Source organism: Pseudonaja textilis, chromosome 10 (genome assembly GCF_049901715.1).
Source record: "Pseudonaja textilis isolate UNSWEBS1 chromosome 10, rPseTex1.2, whole genome shotgun sequence".
NCBI classification, from domain to species: domain Eukaryota; kingdom Metazoa; phylum Chordata; class Lepidosauria; order Squamata; family Elapidae; genus Pseudonaja; species Pseudonaja textilis.
The window spans coordinates 13698162-13714109 of NC_141999.1; the positions used below are offsets into that span (position 1 = coordinate 13698162).

Consider the following 15948-nt stretch of genomic DNA (forward strand, 5'->3'; position numbering starts at 1 on the left):
TCAAGCAAAAATAGTCTTTATTCAAATTTAATGGAAACAGGGGTCACTGTACTTTTGCAAGATGGGGAAAAATAAAAAATATAAAACAAGGATATTGTCACAATACCAGAATGTGGAGCTCTACTTTTGTTTCTTCCCTTCCTATAGTTTACTGTAGGTATCTATTTTCCTGACTGTGCTATTCACATACTCTGCAAGTCCAAAATATGAAACAAAAAAGGGGTATTATGAAATTTAAGACTTTGCACTTTTCACTAAATGGCATACATCAAGGGGCATCAATTTAAGGGCAAATTGTTGAAATTACCATACCTACCTAGGAGTCATCATTCCAATCTTAGAAGCCCATCAATTCAATGCTCCTTCTCTATGGCTGTTCTGGAAATCTAGGATGATGCACCGTACCTGAAGAAAGCCCTCAGTCTCTAGTTCAAGAACATGCAACAGAGAGGGAGCACTGGACCAAACACTTACAAACACACCATTGGGGGGGTATTAAAAATGTACAGCAGTGACATGTGTTCTACTCCAATCACTTGTGCTACAACTACCAAACATGTACAAAAGACTTCTCATAGAGCTCTAAATGTGGGTTGCAGCAAGTTTAGGATCTGGAACGAGATCGCGACCTAGATCGAGAATGTGACCTAGAAGCAGATCTCGATCTAGACTTCGACTGGGACCTCGTTTTTGAAACGGATTTGGATCTGGAGCGAGATTCCGATTTGACATTTTTAGACTTGGAATTTGACCTTGATCTTGATCTACAACTGGTGTCCATTTCCTCACCCTTGCCTTTGGCGTCTTTTGGGTCAGGTTCTGTTTTTATACGCTCTTTTTCCTTGGATTGAGATCGGGACCTAGACCTGGACCTGGACCTGGACCTGGACCTGGACCGCTCTTGATCTTCTCTCTTTTTCTTCTTGCTGCTAGACTTGCTGTCACGTTTATTCCTTCTCTTGTTTCTCTCATTTCTGCTGTGACTCCTGCTCCTGCTGGCCTCCCTGCTCCTCTTCCTACCTTTCCTCTTGTCCTTGCTCTTGCTACGGCTTCTACTCCTGCTCCTTTCTTTACTCCTGCTCCTTTCTTTACTCCTGCTCCTTTCTTTACTCCTGCTCCTTTCTTTACTCCTGCTCCTTCCCTTGCTGACACTCTTCTCTCTCTCTTTACTCCGGCTGCCCCTTACGCTTCTCCTTTCCTCCCTTTCTACCCTCTCTTTGCTGCCACTCCTACTACGGCTTTTACTCTTACTCTTTTCCTTGCTGGGACTTCTGCTTTTTGCTTGGTGGTCACCATCATTTTGAACTATATCCTGTGGTTTGTCTTTACTTTTACTTCGAGATTTCTCGACACTTCTACTGCGGCTCCTGCTTTTATCATCTTTACTTGGACTCCTGCTTTTTTCCTTTTGGCCTCTGCTATGACTTTTGCTCCGACTGCGGCTCTTGCTTCTGGAATGAGATCTAGACCTGGTAGTCAAAAAGAAAAAAAAAATAGAAAAGTTTTGCAGGTATTCAATGATTTGGTAGGGCCAAATCTTTATCTTGTAATTCAGCAGACGTCTCAGACCGTTCAAATTTCTGATTATAAATATTCCGACTACTTAAATAATACTGTTTAAATTTTCACAATCATGATTTCAATTATATTCTAAATGCTTAATAATCCCCTGCATCCCACTGTGTAAGGCATACAACTGTTGATTATAACACTATATAACTGTTCCTGAACAGCAATTATTGCAACACTGCCAATTTTTTTTAGAATGCATGTTACTGGAGCATAAACTTAAATTATGTCCACTATTAATTAAACTTTACTGTACCTGGATCGTGATCTGCTCTTTGAATGGCTGCTTTTACTACTGCCACTACGACTCCTGCTTTTACGGGAATGTCTGCTTCGAGAGCGAGACCTGGAGGTAATACAATCGTGTCACAGTTGTTAAATTACCATGGGCATTCAAGAGACTCAGCTGAGCATGGCACAGAAATCCCCTTTCAAGCTGCATAACACAGTATAACAGAAGGCGCTACCTCCCTAGAGCATTTCTGAGACAACATAGTTCTGTTTATATATTACTAAGAAATCTAACAGGTTTTGGCAAACGGGGCTCCATAAAGCCTTCTAATGTCAGAGGTAAGATTAGTTTCATTTAGTGTCAGTGGAAAACAAAAGCCAGCTTTGACAAAGATAAATAGATGAAATAAAGAGAATGCAATTGTGGTCAGAGGGATCACTGGAATAAGAAAAGAAAGCAGGAGGAAGAACGTTGTTTAGATAATAATTTTGTTACAACTCAAATTACAAAGACACGAGGCTTTTCCAATGGCTTTGCAGACCTGTTATTTCATTTGCTTTTTATCTTCAAGAAAAGTTGTGCATTATTTAACAGAGTTTCCATGCTTGTAGTGAAAACCATTTTTGTACATTCAAATATTTCTCCATGACCTGGAACCCTTCACTAGAAGGATTCCAACTGATATACTAATAGAGTTAAAAGCTGATCCTTACTACTTACATGTTGACCTGAACAGGTGAACAAAACTCAAGTCATTGATCAGCCTAGATTTTATTCTCTGCAATTATTGGTTAATAACTTTCCAGGCTATTTTTCAAAATTTTATCTGAACACACCAGGCAATGATTTTGTGACATTTTACAACCTAAACATATGTTCCGCCAATGAGATACTGCCTTCTTATGTTGGATCTGGCCTCTGATTCTAGCTTGCAAGATTATACCATATTTATATATTTGTAAATAAAAACTAAATTGTATCAACATGTTCAATATTGTAAAGGGGGCTTCAAAACATTGTTGTTCAGTTTCATCAGCTTCCAGCTTTCATCTAGAGATCCTCAAATAATAGAATTTTCCCATATAAACTTCATTAACTGCTTTCCTGTAGAACAGCTTTATAGCAATGCTTCTGGAAAAGGATCATACATCCCTTTCCCCAGGCAGGTGATTTATCTGCTCCCTCAAATAAAAAGGCTATGGCTTGCCTCAATGGCAAATAGAAGCTGGAGATATAGATTCCATATGTAGAAACATGACTGTCGTGGTTGCTCAACAGTATCATACCAAGTCATAACTTGGCATTATTCCTGAAACACACCTCTATTTCTTTATCATCAGCACAATTCATTATGACAATTTCGGTCCTTGTTCACTTGCTTTTCCTGCAAGTGAATATCCTGTTATTTTTCATTAACTATTCTGAACTATTGCTCTAATAAGCATGGTATTACAAACTTACCTTGAATGAGTGCGACTTCTGGAGTAAGAACGGCGGCGCCTGGACCCAGGCCGATCTTCCACTAGTCTTATCTTTCTACCATTTACTTCTGTCCCATCCAGTTTTTCAAGGGCTCTTTTCATGTCTGAATAAGATTTGAATTCAATCACACCTTCATTTTTCCTTCCCTTGTGTGCATCAGCATATGTCACTTCACCTGCCTGACGCATATAATCCTAAGAACAGATACAGGGTTTCAGTATCTTGGTCTGATAGTGCTACAAATGAAAAAATGACACACACACACCCCTGGTCATGTCCTAATAGGCACATGTGGTATCTGTACATCTAAATGAATTACTGATTTATTGATAAATATTTTGTTATTTCTATCTACCTCTCAATTTCTAGGTGTCGCAGATAATTGCTAATTTTTCCTAAAATATCAACACCCCTTGCTTTTCAAGGCATCATTTTTGTAGAATTTTAAAAGGAGACAGAACAGGACAAGAAATCAAGGGGGGGGGGGAGAGGGCAAAAATGGAGGTGCTTATAAAGGCTGGAGTTTGCAAGGTGGAAACAAGACCCCAAAGGCTAGACAATACCATTGAGTACACCATTACAATAAAGGTGTAATCAACAGGCCTGCAAGAGAAATTCATTGTAAGCAATCCAAAAAAAGCTCATGATATATATCTTGAAGAGGCAAAAAAGTACACACATGCTAGCTAGTTTTTTTTAGAGTTTCTTTGTCTGAGGGCTACTCTGCATTTGCAATAAAGATATTTATCTCCTCTAGGAAAGTACAGATAGTCCTTGATTTACAGCAGTTTGTTTAGTGATGTTCAAAGTTACAATGGCACTGAAAAAAATGACATACAACTATTTTTCATACTTATGACGGTTGCAGCATCTGAATAGTCATGTGATTAAAATTCAGATGCTCGGCAACTGACTCATATTTATGAGGGTTGCACTGTTCCAAGTTCATATGATCACCCTTTTTTACTTTTTGACAAGCGAACTCAGGGAAGCCAGATCAAATTAACAAGTGGGTCACTAACTTAACAGCAGCCATTAACAACAGTAGCAAGAAAGGTCATAAAACGAGGCAACATTCACTTAACAATTGTTTCACTTAGCAACAGAAATCTGGGGCTCTATTGTGGTCGTAAGTTAAAGACTACTTGTACTTCAGAACAGTTTGCATCCCTAGAGACAAAGAACTATTCCAGTGGCCTATATAAGTAGGTTAGCCAATTCAAATGGCCCAATGAACAGTTATCCAATCTTAAACAGAAGAGTAAGCCACTGCAACAAGTGCCCCAAAGAAGCAATTGTTCTTAGTTTTTTTGAACAGCTTCTAAAAGATCAAGGTCATGTTTGAGAGTTGAAATAGAGACTTCTGTTGATTTGGAAGCATTTCTCTGTACTTAATAGGTAATGCAATATAGGTAATAAAAGGAGCACAGGCAGTGAACACTTCATGCTCAAGAAGCTCACAATTGCACTTAGTACACTGCATTAAGATTTCAAATAAAAACTATAAAGAATATATTTAAGAAACAAATATATATATTTCCTTTGGCATGGATCATACAACAAGAATTAAGACTTCAATTTATGTTTATACTATCTATCACTAAATCAGAACTGGCAGAAGCCCAGACTCCACTTACCTTCAAATCCTGCCAACTGCAACGGCTTGACAGATTTTCAACGATCAATCTGTATTCAGTACGGGTCGGAGGCCCATACTTATCTCTTCCACTTCTTCTATAACCATATCCACCTTGAGATGTGATAAGCAGATGCAGTACTTTAGCTAATATAGTGGAGTTAGGAATTAAACCTACACCCCCCACCCCAACAATGTAAAAACTAGTCTATCCAAAAGTTATGTTAACACTTTCCCACCCCCACCCCAGCCTAAATAACATTGTCCTTGCTTTAAATGTTATACTAATCAAGCCAGCCAGAAAACTATGAACATATGTCTAAAATATTACCACACAATAAGACTGTATATTTTATATTAACTACTAATATCAAACATGCATCTACAGTTACATTTTTTTAAATACTAACATTTTTTGAAAACAAAATAACCAAATCACTATAGTCAGTTACTAATGTTACTTACATTGATTTAAAGTTTTCTGAATATCTGACATGAATAATGGTTTTCAGGCACCTATTTCAGATTAATCACATCTCTCTCTAACCCTTGGGGTCCTCACCACCCAGGTCTAATGGGAAAAGGTTGCGGTCGTCACATGGCTTCCTTTTGGTCAGCCAAGGGCCACAAAGGTCAAAGAGCCACTCATGGAAAGGCAACCCAGGGTCAGCAAATGGAACAGGCAGTCATCTTAGCCTCAAAGGACTCTTAATTGAAACATTGAGGTCTTAGTTAAGTCTATGTTAAACAAATATTTACATTACAAATAAACCATTTAAATATTTACAAAAATAAAATAACAAAAATTAAATCTCATTTATTTAATTACGTTAAAAATGTTTAATACAAATTAACATCCAGATGTTACTTTAATAGAAACCACAGTAGTCAAAGTTTACATTAAAAAAATTACAGCTTTTAAAAAATATTCTACTTTAGATAGAAAGACGAATCACTGGTACAATGGTATGTAGTGCTTACTGCGTCCAGAACCGTAACTGCTGTCACGACGAGGGCCTCGAGCATGCTCAACAATTACACGCTCCCCACAAAGATCTTTGCCGTTTAGTTCATAAACAGCATCGTCTGCATCACGCACATCATCAAACTCAACAAAGCCATACCTGGAGAAGAGAAGAGACTACTCCAGAATCAAATATGTCACCAATTACCTCAGCCAGTCCGCTGGCAGTAGGAACTAGTTTGAAACTTCGGGAATGTAGGAGATAGGTATTTCAGAAAGCATCTTCCTCCAAAACAAAAACTAAACCTGTTGATGGCAATAAAGGCTTTTCCTTTGTTGTCATTAACAGGAAGAGCACGGTGTAACTATTAAAAAAATGTACAAAGCATAAAGTGGGTTATGGCAGCAGGTACTAATAGCTTAAGAAATCACAAAGAGACAAATTGCTCCCTGGCATTAAGGCTTTTATAACTTTTTCTTTTAAAAAGAAATCGGTTATTTAAAGCACATTATAGACAGGAAGTAGACCACACAACATAACAACACAGTTAGGAAGCTGGTAACTTTAAAGAAGCCAATCTGGCTCTTTTTGAAATTTTCTGCTTCTAAGTAAAAAAAATTTACAGGGCTGACTAGAGTGAGCTGCTATTTTCAAATATGAGGAAAGGAAGGAAAGAACAAAAGAAGCAAACTGAGGCAATTTCATAAAAAAGTATTATGCCTTCTACATTTTGCTAATTATTTTCTATTTCTCCAAAGCAGAAGCAAAAAATTAGCAGAATTCTTTAAAAACGCTTTATTATGAAACATAATTTCTTTTTAAATGAGTGATATATTTTCTAAATGTATAAGTCACCCTTAAAAAATATTAGAATGTTTAATGGAAGGAAACCTTTTGCATTAATATTTCATTATTTAACTCTAGAACATTTCATAATATCCAAAAATGCTCTTAGTCTTTAATACCATAATGTTTTTGTTTACTAGAGACATATGGTTGGGTAGTGTATGTTAAAACAGATTGTAGCATTCTCTAGAATTAGATGATTCAGATTACCAAAATCTGTAATTCTGGTTGCAAAAGGTTAAAACATCTATTCTTTTGAGTCTGTATCCTGTGCATGTTTAACTGGGAGTCAGCTTCACTAGCAGACATACAGATAAATATAACATCCAAAGAAATATCTAGGCAGGATTCTTTTCTATAAATTATCTTGGGTGGTTCATTCATAAAAGACTTTGAAAAAAAAGCCAGATAATATAAAATATACATACTAAATGAAATAATTAATGTAATTAAAGAAGTAAATATTTGAGTTGATAGCAAAAAAATTTTTTTACTTTTCTACCAAACGGAGAAAAAAATGCTTTTTCAAACTTTAAAATGATCAGAAATTATATTTCTCTAGTTGCAATCTACTCCTTCTTGTGCTAGAGACAGATTCTGATGGCACTCATCTCCTGAAGTTTGAATTGTTAAAAATATCAATGGTCTGAACCATCAATATCTGACAGAAGTCTAGGAGATGCTATTAGTTGTCCAATAGTTGGTATTTTGATGGTAAATTAGTGCAGCAGTAAAGTTTTTACTGCGCTAATATTACTGCCAACCATAGTAAAACAGTTGTATTTGACACCATGCTGCCATTTCAAAGCTTCAGAATAAAGTAAGGAATTAAATCCCAGCAAACTAAATATTATCCTAGACACTAAGGCAGTCAAAAAGTATGGACTTTTTTTAAACGTTGTGACCCCAATTTTGTTTTTCTCCTATGTATCCCAACTTGTTTTACCCATATTACCCAATTTCTTACAGAATAAGCAGTTTCAATTTACTGCAGTACACCATCTGCAGTTTGCTAATCACTACTGTATTTACAAACATTAAAACAAAGCTAACAAACTACTTTTTAAAAAAGTATAAAGGTATTATTTTAAGAGTTAATATTGTTTTAGCTATTAAAATTCCTGGCCCATTAATAACAAGTCAGCCGAAAAATTAAATTTGGCTAATTACTGAAAATAGAAGACGGTGCTCAAATTACAACAAAACAATTTAGTGTAATCTCTTGACTAGCCCATGACCTTTTATTGTCAATAATTTGAAAAATTATACTTCTATTTTTAAGTAATCATTTAGTTTACTGTATGCTGTCTAAAGCAGCGACCCTCAACTTTTTGTGCAATAGGGACCGTGTCCATGGAGATTTTTCCGTGGACTGGAGGGGGGAGTGGTTTTGCATGCTGCCTGCAACCGGCAAATGGGGCTTCGCTTGTTTGCACAGCCTGATTTCTGGCATGCTGTGGCCCATTGCCGGATCCTGGACTGAGGGCTGGGGACCCCTGGTCTAGAGTTCAAAAAATTATATAGATTTTCTATCAGTTTTGAAGCTGGCTTTCTGAAAAATTGCCGGTTACCTTTATTCAATTTGTTGCATTAGACAGCATAGACCTCAGTTAATCAAAAGTAAAAGAGGAAGTTTCTTGTTCTTCAAAGCATCATGTGATGTCTGAAGATGGGCAAAAAATAGAAATCACCTAGAAATCACCACAGAAATCTATGTTCAAACTGAGATCAACTTGAACATTGCTCTAATACCAAGAACTGATCCTATCTGGTTCTTTTTATTAGTTGACGACATTTATAAATCTAGATGGCATCACCATTACTTTATTATTAAATGCAAGAACTTTTATTTGTTTGCTAGTTGTTTGTATAGTATAGTAAAACATCAGTTTAGCATGCTATTTACCAAATGTCTGCATCAGCCAGCATCATGTCTATGACAGTATGCATATGAATTTGAAGGAAAATACATAATTTGTATCATTTGTAAAATGATATCACAAATATAATGACAAATATTAACGCTTGTAATTAAAGACTATTAAATAGAGGGCTTTACAATTAAAAGTTTCATCTTATTTACAGTTAAAGTTTTATCTTATATCCTATAAGGAATAACTAACATTTTTTCATCTTCTAGATAGCTGTTACATGTGTTTGTCCTAAAAAGAACCTGTTTAACCTAAAGAAACCCATGCAAGATTTAGTCATGTATTATTTACATATCCTGGACCGTTTATCACAATGTCACAACAATTTCCTGTTCAATCAACTACTATAGGGGATTATGGATATTGCCTACTGTTGCACCACCACTACTGTATCAATTTCACAGTGCTCCTTTACAGAAGAAATATTTCAACTATATAATTATTTTTGTAAACTTGCCATTTTTAGAGATACTTTGAAATGTGTGTGCATATTTACATGAGAATACAGTAACCAGAGTAAATTAAATAGTATTTCAAATAAATACCCCCCACTCTGCTCTATAAATCATGTTGCAATTCTGTCATGAAATAATTATTGATGAAAGGAATGAAGCCTACTCCCTTTAAATACAGGCTTAAGCCCTCTCATGAAGCAGTATGTTCTGTACAAATGCAATGGGATTGGTTTTAAACCAATACACATTTAATTGTACTGTTTTATAAGTGCTAAAAATACGTTTTACATTAAATTTGTTTAAATTCTACAATAAGTAAAGACAGCATAGCATACATTTTCTAAGCAATCATTGACTTTCCTGATCCAAGTCCAAATGTCAAGCAATATATTTATTAGAATGGCCATTGATTAGACAGAGGATCTGTTACTTAAAAAATCCCAGGTTCAACATCTAACATCTCCAATTAAACCAAAAAAGACTTAACACCAAAATTAGATTAATGGTCCATGCAAGATGCTGTTTACCCATTGTACAAAATGCCACATCAAAATTGGTTTGCCTAGTCTTGGTTTGGCCTGTTGCCTGAATTGAACCACTGTGGTTTGTAAACCATAGTTTGTGGCTTACCATATTGTTGTGGATCTGGCTGTTAGATAGTCAATAAGCCATGGTCAATCATAGCACAGCACAATGCATGAACCCAGACAGTACACAGCAGCTTCCAGTACTGCTCGTTCATTAAGAAAAGGGCTTCATCCAGGACCCACTTCCAGCTCCAGGTCTTCCTTCAGGAAAGAAGACATTTCATTTTGTCCTATGATAAGACTTTAAACACGAGATGAAAGCAAGAGAGCCAGTTTGGCGTATTGGTGAAGGTGCTAGCCTACAGCCTATGAGTTCTAGGTCTCCCTTTGGCATGAAAGTTGGCTGAGTGACTTTGGTTGGGTCAGTCACTCTCTCACAGCCCAACCCACCTCACAAGGCTGTTGTGGGGAAAATAGAAGGTAGAAGTATTAGTTATGCTTGCCTCTGCCAGTTACACAGTTTTTTAAAAGGTGGGATAAAAAATATAATAACACCCAAGCTTTGAGCAGGTGTAACAGTTAAAACAGAGCCAGTTTAATGCAGTGATTAAGGCACCAGGCTAGAAACTTCAGAGAGCATTTGTTTTAAGTCCAGCCTTTAGTAAGAAGCCAGCTGCCTGATTATGGGCTGGGTCCCTCTGTCTCAGCCCTAGATGGCAAACTACTTCTGAAAAACCACGCCAGGAAAACTGAACAAACAAGTCCAGTCAGTCTCCAGGAGTCAAAGACTGACTCAAAGATACCCCCCTCCCCCAAAACACAACAATCCCAAATACAGGTAGTCCTCGACTTACAACAGTTCATTTAGTGACTGTTTGAAGTTACGACATTGGAAAAAGTGGCATGACCCTTTGTCACACTTACAACCTTTGCAGCATCCCCATGGTGACGTGATCAAAATACAGGTGCTTGTGGAAACTGACTCATATTTATGATGGTTGCCATATCCCGGAGTCATACGATCCCCTTTTATGACCTTCTGACCAGCAAAGTCAATGGGGAAACCAGATTTCATTTAACGACGGTGTTACTAACTTAATAAACTGCCACAATTCACTTAACCACTATGGCGAGGAAAGTCATCAAAGGGAGGGAGGGGAAGAGAAAGAAAACTCACTTAACAAACATTTTACTTAGCAACATAAATTTTGGGCTCCACTGTGGTCGTAAGTTGGATCCTAGGTTGAGGCTGATATTTCCCTCTCTGGGCACCCTGAGAATATATCTGCTGAACAAAACATCACATTGGCGACAGGAAGGGCATCCGGCCATTAAAACGACAGGGATAATGGGGTGGTTAAAAAAGATGGTGAGGACCGTGATCATAAGTGGACTACCCGTAGTGAAGATGCTGGAGGGAAGAAATGCAGGTTCAAGTCCATCCTCAGCCACTGAGGAAACTCACGAGGGCGATTTTGGGCCGGTCGACCCACCTCTCAGCCCAGAGTTCGGGGAATGAAAGCTTTTGCTCCTGCAGAAAAGGCGGGCTAGAAATCCAGGGAAGCGCTACTGGATGTCAGGGGACACCCCACCCCGCTTTCTTTAAAGAGGTTTCCAAGCCTGCTTTGACCCGGAGAGGAGTGCCCGAGTCTCCCTCCAATAGCACCGCAGGGGCCACAACACGGGTCAGGCACGGAACTTGGGTCAGGAGAAACTTCAAGGCGCTCCCCCCCTCCCCCCCCGAGGATCTCGGAGAAACGCAGGAGTATCGCGGGGGGAGGGGGCGCAGCGGGGGAAAGAAAAGCGCGCGCGGGAAAGGACAGAGAAAGGGCGCGCATGCGCTTTACGGGGTGGCAGGCCGCGCTGACAGGAAGAAACGCGGGATGAAAGCCCGGCCCGGGTTTAGGCCCAAGAGCGGACCTTCCGGCAACGGGCAGGCGGAGTGAGAAGACTTAAAAGCCGCCTCACCCGTTCTTGAGATCCACTTCGAGGATTTTCCCGTAGCCTTTAAAGAAGCGCTCCACGTCCCGCTCTCGGGCCTGGTAGCTAAGGCGCCCGATATAGACCCGAGGCATTTCCCCCGCCAAAGAACCAGCGCGGGGATCCCGCGCCGGGGACGACGGCGGCGACGGAGGGGCGGTGTTGCACGCGCTGGGCTCCACGCGGGGGTGGCCGTATGAGGGGAGGGGGCGGCAGCAGCGGCGGCGGCGGCGATTTTTTTCTCGCCCCCCTCCCTCTCGCTGCCTCTCGCTGGCGTAGTACACGCACGCAAGGGCGTGCGTGCTGACGTGGACACGTCACATGACGCCGCCAGTCGTGGTAGCTTCCCAGCGGCGCTTTCGAAGCTGGCCTGTTTCTTCCGGCACGCGGCGGTGGCTCTTAAAGGGGACGCGCTCCTTTAATCAGGAGGGGCCACTCGGAAGAGAGGGGCGGGGGCTGTTTCGTGTCTCCCATCATACTACCTTGTTGGTGAGATAAATTACAACGGGCATGATAATTTATTAAACTTGTAATTTAATAATTCAAATTTTTCTCCACTCTTGTACAGGTAATCCTCGATTTACGACCACAATCCAGCCCAAAATTTCTGTTGCTAAGTGAAACATTTCTCTTGGCAAATGTTTCTTAGCAAAAATGAATTTTGCCTCATTTTACCACCTTTTGTGCCAGAGTTGTTAAGTGGATCACTGCAGTTAAGTTAGCAACACGGTTGTTAAGTGAATCTGGCTTCCCCCTTGACTTTGCTTGTCAGAAGGTCGGAAAAGGAGATCACATGACCCTGGAGCACTGCGACCGTCATAAATATGAGTCAATTGGCCAGTGTCTGAATTTTGATCACATGACCATGGGGATGCTACATCGGTTGTAATTGTGAAAAACGGTCATAAGTCAGTTATGTTGCCCTTTGATAGCAATAGCACTCAGATTTATATACCCCTTTAGTGTTTTACTTCTGCCAACCCTGCAGTTCGAAAGCATGTAAAAATGCAAGTAGAAAAATAGGGACCACTTTGGTAACAGCATTCTGTGTGCCTTTGGTATTTAGTCATGCTGGCCACATGACCACAGAGATGTCTTCTGACAGTGCTGGCTCTTTGGCTTTGTAACGGAGATGAGCACTGCCCCCTAGAGCCAGAAACGACTAGCAACGTATGTGCGAGGGGAACCTTTACCTTTAGTGCTTTACAACCCTCTCTAAGCGGTTTACAGAGTCAGCCTATCGCCCCCAACAATTCGAGTCCTCATTTTACCAACCTTAGAAGGATGGAAAGCTAAGACAACCTTGAGCCCGGTGAGACTCAAACTGCTGTACTGCTGGCAGTCAGCAGAATTAGCGTGCAGTACTGCAGTCTAACCATAACGGCTGCATTCTAACCATAATGGCCCTGCTATAGTGTTGATTCTATTCGTTTAGCTATTTAAAATATTTCAGTATAGTTTATCATTTCCCCCCAAAGTGAAGAATTTACACAAAGATTGGAATACTTGTGATTTGGGGATAGACATGCAGCGGCAAATTACAGCGAACGTTTCATTGTATAAAGTCCATATGAATGGAATTGATTCTGATAAAGAGATATATCTACCCAGAGAACATCAAAGATCGAAAGAATTGGAGAAAGTTGGAGATCTGATTGCCCCAGCAGGATGATGATAGCTGCTTCACTGACAGGTTCCATGGCAGTCAAATATTGTGAGCTTTCTCCTTAGTACATATCTACCTATCCTGAGTGTAAACAAAGCCTGGAATGAGTTCAAGCAGAGAACTTTTTGATGATGTGGAAAGAGATATTTAACACCTCAGATATCTCCTATGGTAGGGTCATGAAACCATATTTCACTATCCCCCAAATACTTTACTATATACCTGTGCCTTCCCATAAGGTGATAACACTGACATGTTTACGTGCTGTACCTCATGGCACTCACTAGATTTTAGTAATAACCTCTATCCAGATCTGTCTCTTTCTCCCTCCCTCCCTCCCCCCACTCTCTCTCACACACACACATTCAGATATTGAAACAGATGGTTGCATATGTACTGTATTTTTGAACCATCTTCTCTCTCCTAGAGGACTCTAATCATAAATTTGCAGGGTTGATTCCAACAATAATGTATTTTCTATTATAAGACCAAGACTGCCCAACTGCTCAAACAAGGAGAAAAAAAACTGCTCCAAGGTGCCTTAATTCTCTGCCATAGTAATGGCAGTCAGAGCCCACATTCTTATCTTACTTTATGATTAGGGAAAAAAACAAAAAACAAATAAGGTGCACTGAGCAATACACACACATTTGCAGGGCTGGCTATTAATCTGTATATAAATGAAAAATGTGCATTAAAACTTTGTGGGTGTTTTCCTTCTGCTTTATTTTCCATGTGATCATTTCTCAAATATTGCCATGTTAAGTTTTGCATAATGGGTACATGGAAGAACCATTTACTGCAGGATATTTAAGGGGGGTTTGTTTTTTTAAATTCAGACTCCTCTGCCTGCACCTCCCAAAAGTAGTTTTTCTCCAATTGCCTCAGGCAGTTGAGCATGCTTATTCCCATTCTAGGATATATCTACACAGATTTGGTAGTGGCGCAATACTAACTATATCTTAGGCCCATGATGGAGAACCTATGGCATGCGTAACAAGTGGCACGCAGAGCCATTTGTGCTGGCATGCGAGGTGCAGGCAAAGATACCTCACTGCGCATGTGTGTGCCTCACCGCTGATTTTTTTTTCAGTTGGTTTGAGGCCTCTTTCGGCCTCCCAGAGGCTTGGAAAAAGCCTCTGCAATGCTTTTCTGGCCGAATTATAGGCCCATTTCATCACTTCCTATAGTACCAGAAGTGATGAAATGGACCTATAATTTGTGGGGTGGGCTTCAAAAATTTCAGCAACCAGTTCTCTACCCGGTTGCTGGGTGGGTGTGGCCATGGTGGGCATGGCCTAGTCAGCCTCCTGCACCATAGTGGGGGGAGGGGCTGTTTTTGCTCTCCCCGGGCTCCGGAGGCTTTCCTTGAGCCTCTGGGAGGACAAAAATGGCTTCCCCCAGGCTCCAGAGGCCGGCAAGGGGCCAATTTCCAGCCTTCTGGAGCCTCTGGGAGGCACATTTTTCACCCTCCCCAAGCCTCCATGCAGGCCCTGCACTTACCTCGCATCCAAAATGGGCCACATTGAGACTCCTGGGAGGGGAGGGGTGGCTGGGGCCAGCCAGGGGTGGGATTTGGCGGTTTGCCAACCATAACATTAGCTTCGAACTTCTCCCCCTGGTTGATTCAAGAAAAATGGAAAACCGTTTTAAAGCAAGTGTAAACATTGCTAAGAAAGTTGTTTTAAATGGGTTTAAAATGGCTTTGGGAGGGGGCCCCAACTCCCCCCATTTCACTGACAGCATTGTTCTGTTCCATTAATCCCTGTGCCGTGTGGAGCCAATTCTTCCTTCTCTACCCATCATGGCAGCGATGATAACAGGAAAATGGTACTCATTTTCTCTTGCAATATAACTTCAGTGAAACACAACCATCACCATCTGCAGCCTGCTGGTGCTAATGGTCTGGAAAGAGACTCACCATGGTGGTTGTCCTCCCAAGAGCTACGAGTTTCTCCTGCCAGATTGCTGTGTGTGTGGAGGGGGAGAATATTTATAGAAAACCTAATTGCTTGCTCATAAACAATGCCATTCTGTGAAGAGGGAACACACTGGCTTCCTAGCCCTAGTTGCCAGGGCTTTCCCCCGATTAGAGACATGGAATCAGTTTCTCAACTCAGCCATGTTTTGTGCTCACTGGCTCATGTATGATAAACTGCAGCTGCTTCGATTGCAAAAGCAAAATGTGTGTGCTTGCTTTCTCTCTCCAAGTCTCTGGTTAAATGAAGACAAACTCTTGTGCTCCAAGATTGAGATTAATGGGCCAAAGGAGTAAGAGGCCAATTAAGAGATGATGGATGAGTCAGAAGAAGGAACTGTGGAGCAGCTGCAGAAAGAGATGGATGGACTCACAAACAGATAACAAATCCAGTCACCCTGGTTCATCTAGGCCAGAACAGAAGGGTAGACATCTACTTTCCCAGCAAACATAGAGACAGCAGCTCAATCTTTGCCTACATTTGGATGGAAGGCAAAAAAACAGAAAGCAGAAGCAAGCGGTTGGCTTCAAATAGCCCCAACTAGCCATTAGGTGATTTAATTTTGACTTGATGTGCTGGGTGAAAAAGCGACTGGCAAAATTTATGGCTTAGCATGTGGCGTGAGCCCAGCTAACCGTGACTTATTCAATAAGGAAAGCAATCCACAGCTCAACAGAATG

The 15948-nt window shown here is 40.4% G+C and overlaps 1 protein-coding gene across 2 annotated transcripts; it reads right to left on the bottom strand.

Moving 5' to 3' along the window:
• On the bottom strand, positions 1–11919 carry SRSF4 (serine and arginine rich splicing factor 4). Of its 2 annotated transcripts, XM_026702480.2 has the most exons (6): positions 11612–11919; positions 5901–6043; positions 4921–5033; positions 3263–3477; positions 1826–1915; positions 1–1469 (listed from the first exon to the last, which is right to left on the bottom strand). In XM_026702480.2, exons 1-6 carry the CDS (start codon positions 11716–11718, stop codon positions 605–607), a joined length of 1533 nt encoding a protein of 510 aa, XP_026558265.2. In that variant the 5' UTR covers positions 11719–11919; the 3' UTR covers positions 1–604. The 2 variants fall into 2 exon arrangements, with proteins under 2 accessions (XP_026558265.2, XP_026558263.2); XM_026702478.2 differs by lacking the exons at positions 5901–6043; positions 11612–11919 and adding an exon at positions 5385–5548.
• Positions 11920–15948: the final 4029 nt, after the last annotated feature.

What these genes read in the sequence shown, in the direction of transcription:
- SRSF4 (XM_026702480.2), bottom strand. Translation starts at nt 11,718, where the DNA reads ATGCCTCGGGTCTATATCGGGCGCCTTAGCTACCAGGCCCGAGAGCGG. An exon ending in GAAGTGGATCTCAAGAACGG is followed by an intron (nt 6,044 to 11,611) that starts GTGAGGCGGCTT and finishes TCTCTTCTCCAG; the next exon opens with GTATGGCTTTGTTGAGTTTG. An exon ending in AGAAGTCGCACTCATTCAAG is followed by an intron (nt 1,916 to 3,262) that starts GTAAGTTTGTAA and finishes TATTACCTCCAG; the next exon opens with GTCTCGCTCTCGAAGCAGAC.